At 42.4% G+C, this 15,916-nt stretch overlaps 1 protein-coding gene across 1 annotated transcript in view; it reads left to right on the forward strand.

The window, feature by feature from the left end:
- Nucleotides 1–6,717: 6,717 nt before the first annotated feature.
- The window catches only part of LOC118394806 (acid-sensing ion channel 1C-like), a 179,874-nt gene continuing 170,675 nt past the window's right edge, over nt 6,718–15,916 (forward strand). The window contains exon 1 of the mRNA XM_035788374.2: nt 6,718–8,271. Within this exon, the coding sequence (XP_035644267.1) occupies nt 7,717–8,271 (555 nt within the window). The 5' untranslated portion in view covers nt 6,718–7,716. The remainder of the gene's footprint in view (nt 8,272–15,916) is intronic.

Consider the following 15,916-nt stretch of genomic DNA (forward strand, 5'->3'; position numbering starts at 1 on the left):
TAGGGGGACCAAAGATATTGGGACAAATTCACTTACTGTATACGTGTAGTAAAGTAGTAAAAAGTTACGTATTTGGTCCCATATTTATAGCAAGCAATGACTTCATCAAGCTTGTGACTCTACAACTTTGTTGGATGCATTTGCTGTTTGTTTTGGTTGTGTTTCAGATTATTGAGCCAAATTGAAATTAATGGTAAATAATGTATTGTGTCATTTGAGTCATTTATATTGTAAATAAGAATAAAATATGGTTCTAAACACTTCTACATTAATGTGGATGCTACCATGATTACGGATAGTACTAAATGAATCATGAATAATGACGAGTGAGAAAGTTACAGATGCAAAAAATATAACTTTTAAAAGTTAATATTCTGTTATTCATACCCAAATAATGTTGTAAACTTGTCCTATACTTGTCCTATTTTTTGCCAAATCATAAATTGGAGTAATAAAATAAAAAATAAAAAATAACCAATTATTTTAATACTCCAGCACCTTCCACTTGCGAGGATAATGACACTGACCCTTTTTTCAAAATGTTTTTTTGAGATTGGAGAACACTTTGGAAAGGACCTTAGACCCAGATAGCAACAAGCATGTGGCCCTCCAAAATGATTTGTCGCACGGCGATACAGCTGCTAGTCAAGGGCAAGCCACTTTTTTCAGAGTCAAACCAGCAGCACCCTGTTGCCGTTTATTTTAATATATTTATTGGATGGTCAGATGACATGATGACAGATGACAATATTGCTCTTTGGCCACACACACCAGGGGTGGGTTTGGTGTCCAAAAAATGGAAGCATATGCAGAACGTACCTAATATCTACTGTAAAATATGATGGTGGATCGTTGATGTTATGGGGCTATTTTGCTTCCACTAGTCCTGGACCCACTGTTAAGGTCAATGGCATCATGAACTTTACCAAGTACCAGGACATTTTAACCAAAAACCTGGTTACCTGCGACCAGGAGGCTAAAACTTGGCAGCAAGTGGATCTTACAGCAAGACAATAAACCAAGCACACTTGATAATCCCCAAAGAAATGGCCATCTCAGTCTCCGGACTTGAACCTTGATAAGCACATCAGGTGCTGCGTATTATAGGTGATCGTCAGTGAGTGTCCTCGCTGACAGTTGTGAGGCTGATTGCTTTGTTTGGTGGCAATGAGGCCTTTTTTTGTCTTTAGTTTGGGCATGCTTTTGTATTTTTTGATTTCATACATATTTATGCTCAGTCACTATCTGAACAAATAATAATCTGCTTGGACAGGCCGGCCAAGAGGTCAAGAAGGAGCTGGCCCTGGACCTAGTAGTACACGTTTACTTCCCACATTTATGCACACATCACATCAGGTTACAGACCATGTATATAGGCCAAAGACCCCTAGATATAACAAGTTCAGTGAGATCAGTATGCTGGTTATTGGTTTCGTAACAATTTGAATGATTTGTTTTATAGTCTTTTTTTGCCATCTTTATCAAGGGTGCCAATCATTTTGGTGACTATCTTATATTGAATGTGCCACACATTACAATTTATTGGTGTTGTGAGGCTATCTTGGTTAACTAGCCAACAAACTTTCACCACTCCATCTGTATAAAGTCCAATAAATCACTATTTGTTGTATTCCACTAGGCCCTTCAGCTATGCAGAGTACTGGACATGTAGGCTGTATCATTTCAGCTGCTTCCAATCCTGTTCCTTGAATACTGAATTGACCAAGTCAATATGAGGATGACTCCTTGCATTTACAAGTATTTCTCTGAGCTAGTAGAAAATATGAAGACATTTGCGTGACGCATTGTGCGATATGAAGACATGTTATTTGGTGCATTGTGTGTCGGAGCGAGACTTTTGTTATGTTTAGGTTGAGCTATAGCAGTCAGAGCCACAGAACTGTGGCTTTACTTACTGTAGTTATTGACAGGCAGACGCATTCAAAAAGCCCAGCATAAAGCAAAACATTTATATAGCGCTTAAGGAATAAATGCTTAATATTCACTGCATTATGCAGTGTAAACCACCAGCTACGTGAACGCCAATTACTAAGGAAAAGTCCTACAAATGTTCCTCTGCAATCTGTAACAAGCAGGCATGGAAGAATTGCAGAAGAAAATGCAAATAATTGCATAGGCTATAAGTGTGTTAGTTATTTGAATTTCTTTTGATTAAATATGTGGTTTAAATTATTTATATGAAAATGTATGCACAAAGGATACGAACAACTTGAGTTACTTTATTGATTAGGCCCCTATGTCACACTTAGACACCTACTGTCTGGACATGTCCATGTGGTACAGAAGTAATGTAATGATGGATTGTAATAATGATCATGCATTGCACATTTTGAACTTTTCAAAGTACCTTATATCAAAAGTGAAGGACAGGCCTTACTTAGGGAGGGAACGTTATTTATGCAGGAGTTTTTGAAACGCACAGGGCAAGGGCTTTACAGACCACCATGGACAAGAGTAGGGGTGGAAAGATCTCCATTATAGTAAAAGCAGTGGGGCGGCAGGTAGCCTAGTGGTTAAGCCAGTAACCGAAAGTTTGCTGGATCGAATCCCCGAGCTGACAAGGTAAAAATCTGTCGTTCTGCCCCTGAACAAGGCAGTTAACCCCACTGTCCCCCGGTAGACCGTCATTGTAAATAAGAATTTGTTCTTGCCTAGTTATTTTTTATTGCATGAATCTGTCATCATATTTGCAAGGCCAGGAAGGTTTTTTCTTTTATAAACATTTCATGCAATTCTACGTAATTTGACATATTAGGATAATATTTTTTAATACCACACTCATTATTGAAATTACAGGCTAAGCATATACAGCTTAGAATATACATCATACCTGTTCATCTTATCATATTTCTCCAATGCCAAATCAGTGTGTCTTGTAATGAAGCGGTCCCTGTTTGCAAATAATTTAATCTTAGACAAAAGTGTTAATTTAAGTCGGGAATTCACAACACCCAGAGTGTAAAGGAAAAATCAATTCAGGTGTTGATCATTGATCCAATGTTGATACAGTCCCAAAATGTTTTGCATGTCAGCAGTCAAGTTTTCGAGATATTGGACTTTGAAGAAGCAAAGTGTCACTTGTCACATCATCACAATGAGTTATTGGCCTCACAATAAAACAGATGAGTGTAACTCGCATTGTGGTGCTGAAACTTGAAGCAGCAGTCGTGGCACAATCATTCAGAAATGGACAGCTCATGGTGCTGAAAGTAGGCAAACTCAAGTAGGCATAATTCATTTCAACGTCTTAATTTTGTTTTTAATATGTCGTTTTTCCGTGATATACAAATGGTAGTTACAGTCTTGTCCCATCGCTGCAACTCCAGTACGGACTCGGGAGAGGCGAAGGTCAAGAGCCATTCGTCCTCCGAAACACGACCCCGCCAAGCCGCACTGGTTCTTGACACACTGCTTGCTTAACCCGCACAACAGCCGCACCAATGTGTCAGAGGAAACAACTTACAGCTGGTGACTGATGTCATGGTGCATGCAACCTGCCTGCCACAAGGCGTCGCTAGAGCGTGATAGGACAAGGACATCCCGGCTGACCAAACCCTCCCCCAACCCAGATGACACTGGGCCAATTGTATGCAGCCTCATGGGTCTACCAGTCATGGCCGGCTGCGACACAGCCTGGGATCGAGCCCGGGTCTGTAGTGATGCCTCTAGAACTGCAATGCAGTGCCTTAGACCGCTGTGCCACTCGGGAGGCTCAATGTCTTAATTTTAATTACAACAATTTCTTCCCCGATAAGAAATAAGAGGTAGGTTTACCTGTTTGACAGTCAAAATTAGGCTATATTCTGGCCAATTCCTCCACCCACCATGCACTCTTTAAATAACAGCCCTTCACTGGATGTAGGCTAAGTTAAAACCAGGACTCAAATTGAGGTGTGCCATAGGCCTACCTTTTATTAAAGAAAATGGCAAAAAGCACAGGCCTACCCATTATTAGCTTACGAGCTTGAAGAAAATAAAACAGATCTGGTAATATAAAGTGATATTTAACAGCACTTTGGTCCGCAATGGTTTATGCTAGAAACAATGCATATGGGGATAGGATTGGTTCGTTTCTTTGTCATTGAGGCTGATCTACAACCTTCCATAGCAGAGGAAACAAAACATGTACTTTGCTCGGAAAGTAATCTAATTCTGTCACTATCAATTGATTAAGCTATTCACTTTCTGTACAATAGAAGATGTTTAAACCCAGACAGCTTTGAGGGCAACACTTGTGACCTTGTCTCATTGGGCTACACCACAGTAGAAACAGTAGCCAGCAGTTAAAGCTCCTGCATCGGTAGTAGACCTACTTCTTTGGACTTTATATGGCGATTTGCATCTAACTTTCATAGTTACCACGACGACCGACCGAACTCAGTTCATATCTCAATCACCCACGTGGGTATAACCAATGAGGAGATGACACGTGGGTACCTGCTTCTATAAACCAAAGAGGAGATAGGGGAGGCATGACTTGCACCGCGTTCAGCGTCACAAATTGAACTGACTTCTATTTTAGCGCTTGGCAACGCAGATGCTCGTTGGTGAGCGCGAGCAGTGTTGGTGCAATAATTGAATAACATGCATGTTTAAATTTATTTTGCAATGCTTGCACACGCGACATGAGCGTGTGGTCAGCATGTTAGGGAATAACACATGTAGGGTATAAAGCCTTATTTGCATATTTCCCAGGGTGCCTTTCGAGTTACCCACCCATGACTCTATTTCTTAGTGAGAGAGACATGTTTTTTCCATTGATTCATTTTCTGTCCTGAGGCCTTCACCAAGTGACTGCGTGAATGTGTTTAACTTTAAAAAGTAAACCCTTTGTGACCATATATTATACTTTTCCGTCTTTAGTTATGGCCTAGTTTTCCCCCAACATTGTGGTCTGAAGATCGTGGCTCATGGGCCATATTAGACCTGCAAGTCACAATTTGCTGGCTTGTGAAGTCATTTGAAATTCCTATTAAAATCCAGCCATAGGGAGGCATTTCAACCATTTAAATGTTTTATCACCCACAATCCGCATTCAGAATGATTGCCATGGTGAAGAACTTGTCAAACATGTCTACCTAATCCATCTTAACTGGAACGGCCATCTCAGTGACAGGTGCAATAAGTCCAACCAATTACAGATTGGATTAGTTTAGAAAAATGTCAGTTATTTATTTTAGATCAATCAATGTGCAAGGAAAAACATAGATATTAAAGCAAACTATTCTAAAAATGGGAAATACGATGATGTGGCCCCTCCCGTGTCTTTTATTCAGGTAATTAATGGAAATTAACTCAACACATTCGAGTAACAACAGCACTGGTGTAAATGTAAATCCCACTGGCGTTAAACCCACTAGAAACGACTCTCAGATATTGCACTCACAAAACTTTTTTCATCAACACTGAGATTTTAACACCCGCATATTTGCTGTGCAGGGATCATGTTGTCTCCTTCACTGAATGTTTCCAGTTAGCCATTTCTATGACGCCAATATCAGTTTGACATTGCTTTCTTCCACAAGTTGATGGACGAGTATTTTTAGAATGATCTCAATCACACAACAGACAGCGTTAGTATCGCCGCTGGGTAAGGGTTGGTTGCTATGCTGTGAGTGTGAGCTCTTGGTTAGCAGGACGCCATATTGATTTTATCCTCCCGGGTTGCAGTCATATCCTTGGTAATGTTTCTATTGTTATGATAATGAGGCTTCTCAGGGCGAGTCGATGAGTGTTAATCTTGTTTGCTCTTAAAATAAATTAAAGGTTTCTCTTTAGGATAAGGTGGAGTTTCAACCTTAATGAAAAGGCTGAGCCCATTATTATTGGTAAAGCCTGGAAACCCTAGATCACATTTAGTGAAACAATCAACAGAGAATGACACCTCCAGGGGTTGGTTGGTTCCTTGGCCCGAAGGTGACAATGAGCTCTGGGGATATAGGACCCTTCAATACTAACCTATGTCTACACTTTAGAAAAAAAGTGCTATCTAGAACCTAAAAGGGTTCATTGGCTGTCCCCATAAGAGAACCCTTTGAATAACCATTTTTGGTTCCATGCAGAACCCTTTCCATAGAGTGTTCTACATGGAACCCAAAATAGTTCTACCTGGAACCAAAAAGGGTTCTCCTATGGAGACAGCCGAATAACTCTTTTGGAACCCTTTTTTCTAAGACTGTAACAGAAAGTAAATGGAAACCAATGTGTTTAGTTCGCTATCCTATTATAAGAAGAAACCAAAATACTATTTTAACCAGAAGAAGATCAATGGATTCAGTACTTCAATGTGTGGATCGTTTGTTTGACTTGTAAGTGAAAATGATCAAATCAAGACACATTCACATTCGCCTTGTAAAGATTTAGACTCTTGCAACCACATCCCCACTACAGATAATTCATTCTCTTTGTGGTTATGCATTTTACATCCATATCAACATGCAACCTGTGGCATTCCCATAACACAGTAGGAGCTATCACTTGATCACAGATGACAAACGCAGACTGTTAGAACGCATTAGAAAACCATAACACAGTGAAGTTAGCAGCAGCACAGAGTGAGAGACTCCCCCTGTGCACACAGAAACTCAGCCAAAGCAGCCATTCGGCAGAAGGATGAATCCTGACTACTAAAGAGGTAGGGAGCGGGGGCGGGGGGAGAAAGAGAGCGAGAGAGAGTGGTGGGAGGGAGCAACAGCAGCAAGCAAGCAAGCTCGGGAAAGAGAGGGAAAGGCTGGCAGACCGCAGAATATAAACCTGTATGTTGAGATCGGGAGAAAAGCTAGTGGTGTTGAGCAGGTTTTAGATGCTAGACTGGCATCAAGAGGTGCATGGGCTTCTCTGCTAATTGTGGATGAGAGCGGAACAAGGTAGATACCGTGGAGGCTACCTACAAACACTGGGCTTGTCTGTAAACCACACAGGAGAGGTGGGTTAGTGGGAAGTCAATGACCCCCCTCATCATTTTCATCTGGGGAAAAGAGAGAAGAGAGTGACAGAGAGAGAAAAGAAAGAAAAGGAAGGTGGCAGTGAAGGATAGGGGGCCATCGCTCTCTCTCTATCTCTCTCTCTCTCTATTGTTTCCCCCCATTCACAAATTCATTGCATCCCATTATCACTGCGATGTAGTGGCGTTCATGCCAATTGGAGGAGGAAGGGTCCCATTGACTGTTGAGGCTGAACCCCTCTTCAGCCCTACGCAGCCCTTTTCATTACCAATCCCCATCTCTCCCTCTCCTCTCCTCTCCTCTCCCTCTCCCTCACGCCCGTCTGCTGTTTTCTCCCGGTTGTTCTTTTCATTGTCCATTTCACACTGCTCAGAAGGCATTCCCTTTTGGGTAAAAGTGGGTGTTTCTGGAGCTCATTGTTTGGTTCTGCTACAAAGACAGCTGAGCGGGAGCGAGAGAGAGAGAGCGCCACAGAGAGAGAGGGAGAATAGAAGAGGAGCCTGAAAGAATAGGGGGGACCTGGGACTATATGGAAGAACTGACACCCACTGGAAGAGACATTTTAAAAGCATCTGCCAACCATTTTAAGATAGCGGTTAGAATCTTCCGCTTGCCGCTTATTGTTGGAATAAAAGCCACAGGCTGCGGAGCCAAAGCATTGGCGACTGGTTGGTTTGTGCTACATTCTGTTGCTAAGCAAGTCTCTCTAACCTGAAGTTCTTGTTGAGGATCACTCACCCAAACTGCAACCATGAAGGGGGACTCGGAGGAAAGCATCGAGAGCATCCGGCCTTCCAACCTGCAAGCCTTCGCCAACATGTCCACTCTACATGGCATGAGCCACATCTTTGCCTACGGGCACATGACGTTTCGCCGCTTCCTGTGGACGCTCTCCTTCCTCGGCTCGTTGGCCTTGCTTATGCTGGTGTGCATGGACCGCGTCTCCTACTACTTTGAGTATCCCCACGTCACCAAACTGGATGAGGTGGCAGCACCCAACCTCACCTTCCCTGCTGTGACCTTCTGCAACCTCAACGAGTTCCGCTTCTCCAAGATCACCAGGAACGACCTGTATCACGTGGGGGAGCTCCTGGCCCTCCTGAACTCCAACTACCAGATAGCCAACACTCACCTGGCTGAGCCTGAGGTGCTGGCTGCCCTCAAGGATAAGGCCAACTTCCTCAACTTCAAGCCCAAGCAGTTCAACATGACAGACTTCTACAACCGCACGGGCCACGATATCAGTGACATGCTGCTGCAGTGCACGTTCCGGGGATCGGAGTGTTACCCATGGAACTTCAGTACCGTGAGTCTCTTCAAATCATGTCTGGTTATCTGGTTTGGGGTTTGTTGTGCGTCATCTCTCTGGGTTTATGCTGTGTTCTTTTCCAGGCTTAACAGAGTTTGGATTTCAATGGTTTTAGCTATGCAGTTTCTATGTTAATTGAGGCTTGAGAGGAATATCTCATGTCTTTATTCAGAGAACTTTGAACTCATTTGCCCTCCCCATAGAGGCGGAAGTGGACAAATTCGTTTTTGCATTGTCCTATTGTGCTCTCAAGGTCCACATAAGGCTACTGTTGAGTGTAGAAATGGACTGTCACAGTAACTTTAGAATGAAACCAACGCTTTGACGCTCGTGTTACAGACGAGGTACAGTGACTCACACTGGACCTGCCGTGGTGTGTCGCTGTGCTGGAAGTTGTACATGTTTAAAAGGTGATCCAAAGCCTAAAGGGGAATCCAGAATCGGACATGATGGTCACATCGATAACATCGTATAGATCATTTAACAATGGCTAGGTGTAATGACATTATTTTGTACATGGTAGGCTACTGTGAGAGAATCATTGGTTGTAGTTCAGGCAACTCTCGTGGCCTTGGTAAACAACAAGGTGAGTGGAAGATGGATGCCTCGCAGACAGTAGCTTTCATTCCTTTAAGCTGTGGTTTCTGTGAAGGGAAGGAATGATGCATCACTTTTCCCATATATTTTAAAAGCAGGAAACACTGAAACCTCGGGCAGTGATACAGAAATTGCTTAAAATACTCTGCCCATGAGGTGCAGAGTATCAATCTACCCACATTACCCCATAATGACAAAATGAAAACAGTATTTTTCATCTTTCTGGTGAAGTCCACAAAGGAGATATTGCATGTAAATAACAATTACATGATCTGCAGCATGGTCAAGCAAGTTGTTTTCAACGGTTAACTAAACAACTACTGATTTAGAACCACTGAGTGACTGCAAGTCAGCACTAAGACAACAGGAGCACTGCCTCCTCTATTCCAGCACCATTTCAACTTAAACGTTTAAACATCACCAAATCAACAGTGCTATATACAGTGCATTTGTAAAGCATTCAGAACCCTTCCCTTTCTCCACATATTGTTACAGCCATATTCTAAAATTGATTATTTTAATTTTATTTACACACAATATGACAAAAATTCAGACCCTTTGCTATGAGACTTAAAATTGAGCTCAGGTGCATCCTGTTTCTATTGATAATCCTTGAGATGTTTCTACAACTTGATTGGAGTCCACCTAATTCAATTGATTGAATATGATTTGGAAAGGCACACACCTGTCAATGTAAGGTCCCACAGTTGACAGTGTCATGTCAGAGCAAAAACCAAGCCATGAGGTCAGAGGAATTGTCCACAAAGTTCAGAGAAAGGATTGTGTCGAAGAACAGATCTGGGGAAGAGTAGCAGAAAATGTCTACAGCATTGAAGGTCCCCAAGAACTCAGTGGCCTCCATCGCTCTTAAATGGAAGAAGTCAAGGAACCACCAAGACTCTTCCTAGAGCTGGCCCCCAGGCCAAACTGAGTAATCGGGGGAGAAGGGCCTTGGTCAGGGAAGTGACCGAGAACCCGATGGTCACTCTGACAGAGCTCTTGAGTTCCTCTGTGGAGATGGGGAAACCTTCCAGAAGGACAACCATTACATTTACATTTACATTTAAGTCATTTAGCAGACGCTCTTATCCAGAGCGACTTACAAAATTGGTGCATACACCTTATGGCATCCAGTGGAACAGCCACTTACATCTAAATCTTTTTTTTTGGGGGGGGGAGAAGGATTACTTACCCTTACTTACCCTATCCTAGGTATTCCTTGAAGAGGTGGGGTTTCAGGTGTCTCCGGAAGGTGGTGATTGACTCTGCTGTCCTGGCGTCGTGAGGGAGTTTGTTCCACCATTGGGGGGCCAGAGCAGCGAACAGTTTTGACTGGGCTGAGCGGGAACTGTACTTCCTCAGTGGTAGGGAGGCGAGCAGGCCAGAGGTGGATGAACGCAGTGCCCTTGTTTGGGTGTAGGGCCTGATCAGAGCCTGGAGGTACTGAGGTGCCGTTCCCCTCACAGCTCCGTAGGCAAGCACCATGGTCTTGTAGCGGATGCGAGCTTCAACTGGAAGCCAGTGGAGAGAGCGGAGGAGCGGGGTGACGTGCGAGAACTTGGGAAGGTTGAACACCAGACGGGCTGCGGCGTTCTGGATGAGTTGTAGGGGTTTAATGGCACAGGCAGGGAGCCCAGCCAACAGCGAGTTGCAGTAATCAAGACGGGAGATGACAAGTGCCTGGATTAGGACCTGCGCCGCTTCCTGTGTGAGGCAGGGTCGTACTCTGCGGATGTTGTAGAGCATGAACCTACAGGAACGGGACACCGCCTTGATGTTAGTTGAGAACGTCAGGGTGTTGTCCAGGATCACGCCAAGGTTCTTAGCGCTCTGGGAGGAGGACACAATGGAGTTGTCAACCGTGATGGCGAGATCAAGGAACGGGCAGTCCTTCCCCGGGAGGAAGAGGAGCTCCGTCTTGCTGAGGTTCAGCTTGAGGTGGTGATCCGTCATCCACACTGATATGTCTGCCAGACATGCAGAGATGCGATTCGCCACCTGGTCATCAGAAGGGGGAAAGGAGAAGATTAATTGTGTGTCGTCTGCATAGCAATGATAGGAGAGACCATGTGAGGTTATGACAGAGCCAAGTGACTTGGTGTATAGCGAGAATAAGAGAGGGCCATCTCTGCAGCACTCCACCAATCAGACAACCTTTATAGTAGAGTGGCCAGACGGAAGCCACTCCTCCGTAAAAGGCACATTAGAGCCCACTTGGAGTTTGCCAAAAGGCACCTAAAGATTCTCAGGCCATGAGAAACAAGATCATCTGGTCTTTAGAAACCAAGATTGAAGTCTTTGGCCTGAATGCCAAGCGTCACATCTGGAGGAAACATGGCACCATCCCCACAGTGAAGCATGGTGGTGGCAGCATCATGCTGTAGAGTTGATTTTCAGGGACTGGGAGACTAGTCAGTATCGAATGAAAAAGATGAACGGAGCAAAGTACAGAGAGATTCTAGATGAAAACCTGCTTCAGAGTGCTCAGGACCTCAGACTGGGGTGAAGGTTCATCTATCAACAGAACAACAACCCTAAGCACACAGCCAAGACAACACAGGAGTGGTTTCGGGACAAGTCTCTGAATGTCCTTGAGTGGCACAGCAAGAGCCTGGACTTGAGCCTAATCTAACATTTCTGGAGAGACCTGAATATTGCTGTGCAGCGACGCTCCTCATCCAACCTGACAGAGCTTGAGAGGATCTGCAGAGAAGAATGGGAGAAACTCCCCAAATACAGGTGTGCCAAGCTTGTAGCGTCATATCCAAGAAGATTCTAGGCTGTATTCACTGCCAAAGGGGCTTCAACAAACTACAGAGTAAAGTGTCTAAATACTTATGTAAATGTTTTAATATAATTTGCAAAAAGTCTAAATGTGTTTTTGCTTTGTCATTATTGGGTGTTGTGTGTAGATTGAGGAGGGGGGGGGACATGATTTAATCAATTTTATAATAAGGCTGTAAGGTTGCAAAATGTGGAAAAATTCAAGGGGTCTGAATACTTTCCAAAGGCACCATATATCTGCAAAGTAGCAGACACTTTTATCCAAAGCAACTTAGAGTCATGTGTGCATACATTTTACGTATGGGTGATCCCGGCAATCAAACCCACTATCCTGGTGTTGCAAGTGCCATGCTCTACCAACTGAACGACAGAGGAGCTCATAACAATGTAGATATTGGATTAAATAGTGCATGTGCCCTTGGCAGCAACTCCATATAGCATTGCCATTGGCTATTTTGTAGTTGTGTAACCTAACCAATAGTAAGTGGTGATTATTATGTACTTTTTGACAACTGGCTAAATGATTTATGGAATATTTGTTTGAGAAATTCTGATGTAAAAACATTTACACTGTGACCAAGATGAGCATTATTTTACTTAAAAATGTTTTGTCATTGATGACAGCTACTCTGGTACATGTGATACATATAGCAGGGTCCAAAAGTATTGACATCCTTGATAAAGATTACTGATACTTGTTCTGAAAACATTTTCAATACCTCACCTTGCGTGGATAATGGCACTGAGCCTTTTTCTAAAATGTTTTATGAGAGGGAGAACACATTGGGAGGGACATTAGACCATTCCTCCATACAGAATCCTTCCAGATCCTTGATATTCTTTAGTCTGTGCTTCAAACCACAGGGTTTCAATGGGTTTCAGAGGTTGGAGCCTTGTTGGAGTTGAGGCGGGAAAATAACCTCTCCTTCAACGAAACCACCCCCCCCAATGTAAACTACGCTTTTGTCCTGGGAATGAAAATGGCATGCCCATACTCCAATTTGGGGGGCGGCCTTTTGCATCCCCGCAGTGGTCCAAATGTGGAATCCGTGCCCTTACCGATATCATGGACAGTAATGGTTTGAGAACATTCCAAGACTTGAAAGATGCACATTACCATTCCTTATTTCTTTATTAACAACATCGCTGACCTATGAAGTTCCTTTGGAAACCCAACTACCGAACCATCCAATGATAGGATTTAGAAATAATTGAACTGGGCTCCCGAAAGGACTGATCTCTCTCTATAATATATATATATTTGTTGTTCAGAGTCAATTAGACGTTTTTAGACGTTTCATATATATATATTTTAGAAAGCTCATATTCTGAGCTAGCCATTAAAAACATCTAATGAACAACCCTGAACAATCCTTTAACTGGAGCAGAATATGGACAAATATTACCTTAGCATCCCATAATCCGAACAATTAAATTATACATTTTAAGTTTGTTCACAGACTGTATTTAACACCAAGGAGAAGTTTTATACTGAAATTGGCCCCAACTGTTCACTGTGTAACCTAAATCAGATAGGCACATTATTTAATATGATGTGGGAGTGCCCTGCAGTTAAATGCTTCTAGGGCAAAGTTACAAAATTCATTTCAAAGTGTATGAATTTAAAAATTCAATGCTATGCATCTATTATGTTTCTTAACAGTGATAGCCCTTTGAATCTCTCAATCAGAAAAGATTACTGGCCCAAGATGGCAGCCACCTCACTGCTTCCCATTTAACCAGTGGATACAATTACTATTATAAGTTATAATAGAATCAGGGTCGGGAGGCATGGAGGCATTGTTTCTGGGTGCCTGCTCTCCAGGACATGTATAAGCACTCGGTGTCAAAGGAAGGCCAAGAAGATCATTAAGGACCTCTATTTTCATGTGTATCATGAATGGTCCACCATCCAAAGGGCGTACAGCCAACTCGATACAACTGTGGGAAGCATGGGAGTCAGCATGGGCCAGGATCCCTGTGGAATGCTTTTGACACCTAAAGGGGGTGCAACTCAGTATTAGGAAAGTGTTCCTATTGTTTTGTACCCTCAGTGTAGCTCAGTATTTCAGTTATTTATTTTATACAGTCATTTTTGCTCATCTTCATCCAGGGTGTCAGTAATTTCGGGTCCCACTGTATGTATGAAAATAAGGATTTGTGATTCATCACATTGGAAATGTTTTTTCTTTTGCATTTAAAATGCCTCATCACACATAGGACCAACTTTACAAAACACAGCCAAAAAAATACAACGAGATATAGCAGAATGTCTGCGAGTTAAAAAATCCTGCTCCACTGTTACTATGACACATTGTATTTCCATCTTGCTTGTATTGATATTCCGTCACATTCCATTTTCCTATACCGCCTACCAATAACACGGGTACTACTTTGTTCTTTTTTTTTAAAATTATGGGACTAAGTTCTTCTATTGAACACAGTTCTCAAAGGAGTTTATTTTGATCCGGTGTGAATGAAAAGAACTCTCACCCAAAGTCCGTAAGCTCATGACTTGAGGTGTCCTAAATCTCATTTATTATATTAGGCCAAATATAAGCACCCATTTAAGTCAGATAAAGCTGAGATCTCACCAGATGATACTTTTAGTACCATCAGATGGTCCAGAAATGGAGACAGCGATGAGATAGGTGATGGAAAAGGAAATTAAATTGAAAAAGCTGAGCTTACAATTTGGGGCCTAAAATGATTTTATATCATTTCTCGATGATTGCCTGCATATTATTACCTGGATTTAGGATAATCATAGTGCTACAGAAATGTAATAGTATGGTTCCTTATTGATTTATATTGTGTTGGTGCTGCTCCTCTATGCATCTGAGGGAGAACTGAATGAGGAGTTGAAACAGAAACCCTCTATATTAGTCCAGATTATATAATACAGCTGTAGACCCAGTAGCTGTATTAACAGCAGATCCAGTAGCTGTATATACAGCAGACCGTGGATCTGTATATATAGTAGACCCAGTAGCTGTATATACAGTAGACTCAGTAGCTGTATATACAGTAGACCCAGAATCTCTATACAGTAGACCCAGTGGCTGTATATACAGTAGACCGTGGAGCTGTTATCATGACGTTGGCCTCTTTTAGGGTATAGCAAGCCCCATCCCCCTCTCCCTGCCCCCCCCTTTCCTCCTTCAACTAGGTTGCTGTGGTCAGAGAGACGTCGTAAATTCCTGAGGATCTCCTCATGGACACACAGTATAGAGAGAGTACATTTTCATAGAGAACAAAGGAAATCCTTCCACCTCACAGAACTTGAGGTACGAACAAATTTCATATTCCGGAGAAAGCATAAAAGATTGGTGAAGAATCCAGCTACGAACTGGTCCGTTTGTCACAACTTGGGGAAGCTCATGGGAGACGGTGTGGCCACATTACCATAACACTGTTTATATAATAGCCTCAGATATAAGGTTTACATCTAATTGTTGTATAAGATGAATGAGTGAGTATGATACTGTTTGTATAATTGTGTAATATTATTTTGGACTGTTTAATGAAGAAAAATACAATTCCCTTTTGATTTGAAGTAAATCAGAGGACCGCCCCTGAGCCCAGTTAGGGTCAGGCCTCCTGGGACAGCCCTCTTTCGGCCCTTCTGAATAAAACCCCGACTCGGGTTTTCGATCAGCAGACTGAGCTTACTTCAATTACGAGACGGCTAAAGGTTGCAGACCATGTTTTTCTCCATTAGGAGGACAAAGGTTGTGGACCATTGCTGAATATTTTAACCATACCACGTGTTTAAACTCTTAGACTATCGATACCGACAGAATAAGAACAAGTATTTGATATTAATTACTAGTCTGTAGCTAGGAATTCGGTATTATAGAACATGAAGAACGACAACCACCGAAACATCCATTCTATAATGAAACTAATGAATGTCACTCTGAACAATCCATCTAAACCACAACAGAGAGAGAGAGAGGGACAATTCTTCAAAAGAAACAAACTTTTCACCAGCGATCAAGACGACACACTGAGCGTAAATATATATATTGATTGCAATTGTTCCCGAATGAGTGAGCGTTCATGTGCAAAGGATTAACATTTAAATTGTTATAATTATCAACTCTGTAGTGACTTCTTAGTCGACCCCCACTTCCCTTTTGTCTAACAAGCCGCCATGCCGGTTTAGCCCACTAGGGCACATTCTCCTACCATTTCTTGTAACCATATTTACTGTTTGTTTATGCATTTCTGTGAATTACTTAGTGAGTAATAAATAAAT

This window comes from Oncorhynchus keta, chromosome 15, assembly GCF_023373465.1.
Source record: "Oncorhynchus keta strain PuntledgeMale-10-30-2019 chromosome 15, Oket_V2, whole genome shotgun sequence".
NCBI lineage: Eukaryota > Metazoa > Chordata > Actinopteri > Salmoniformes > Salmonidae > Oncorhynchus > Oncorhynchus keta.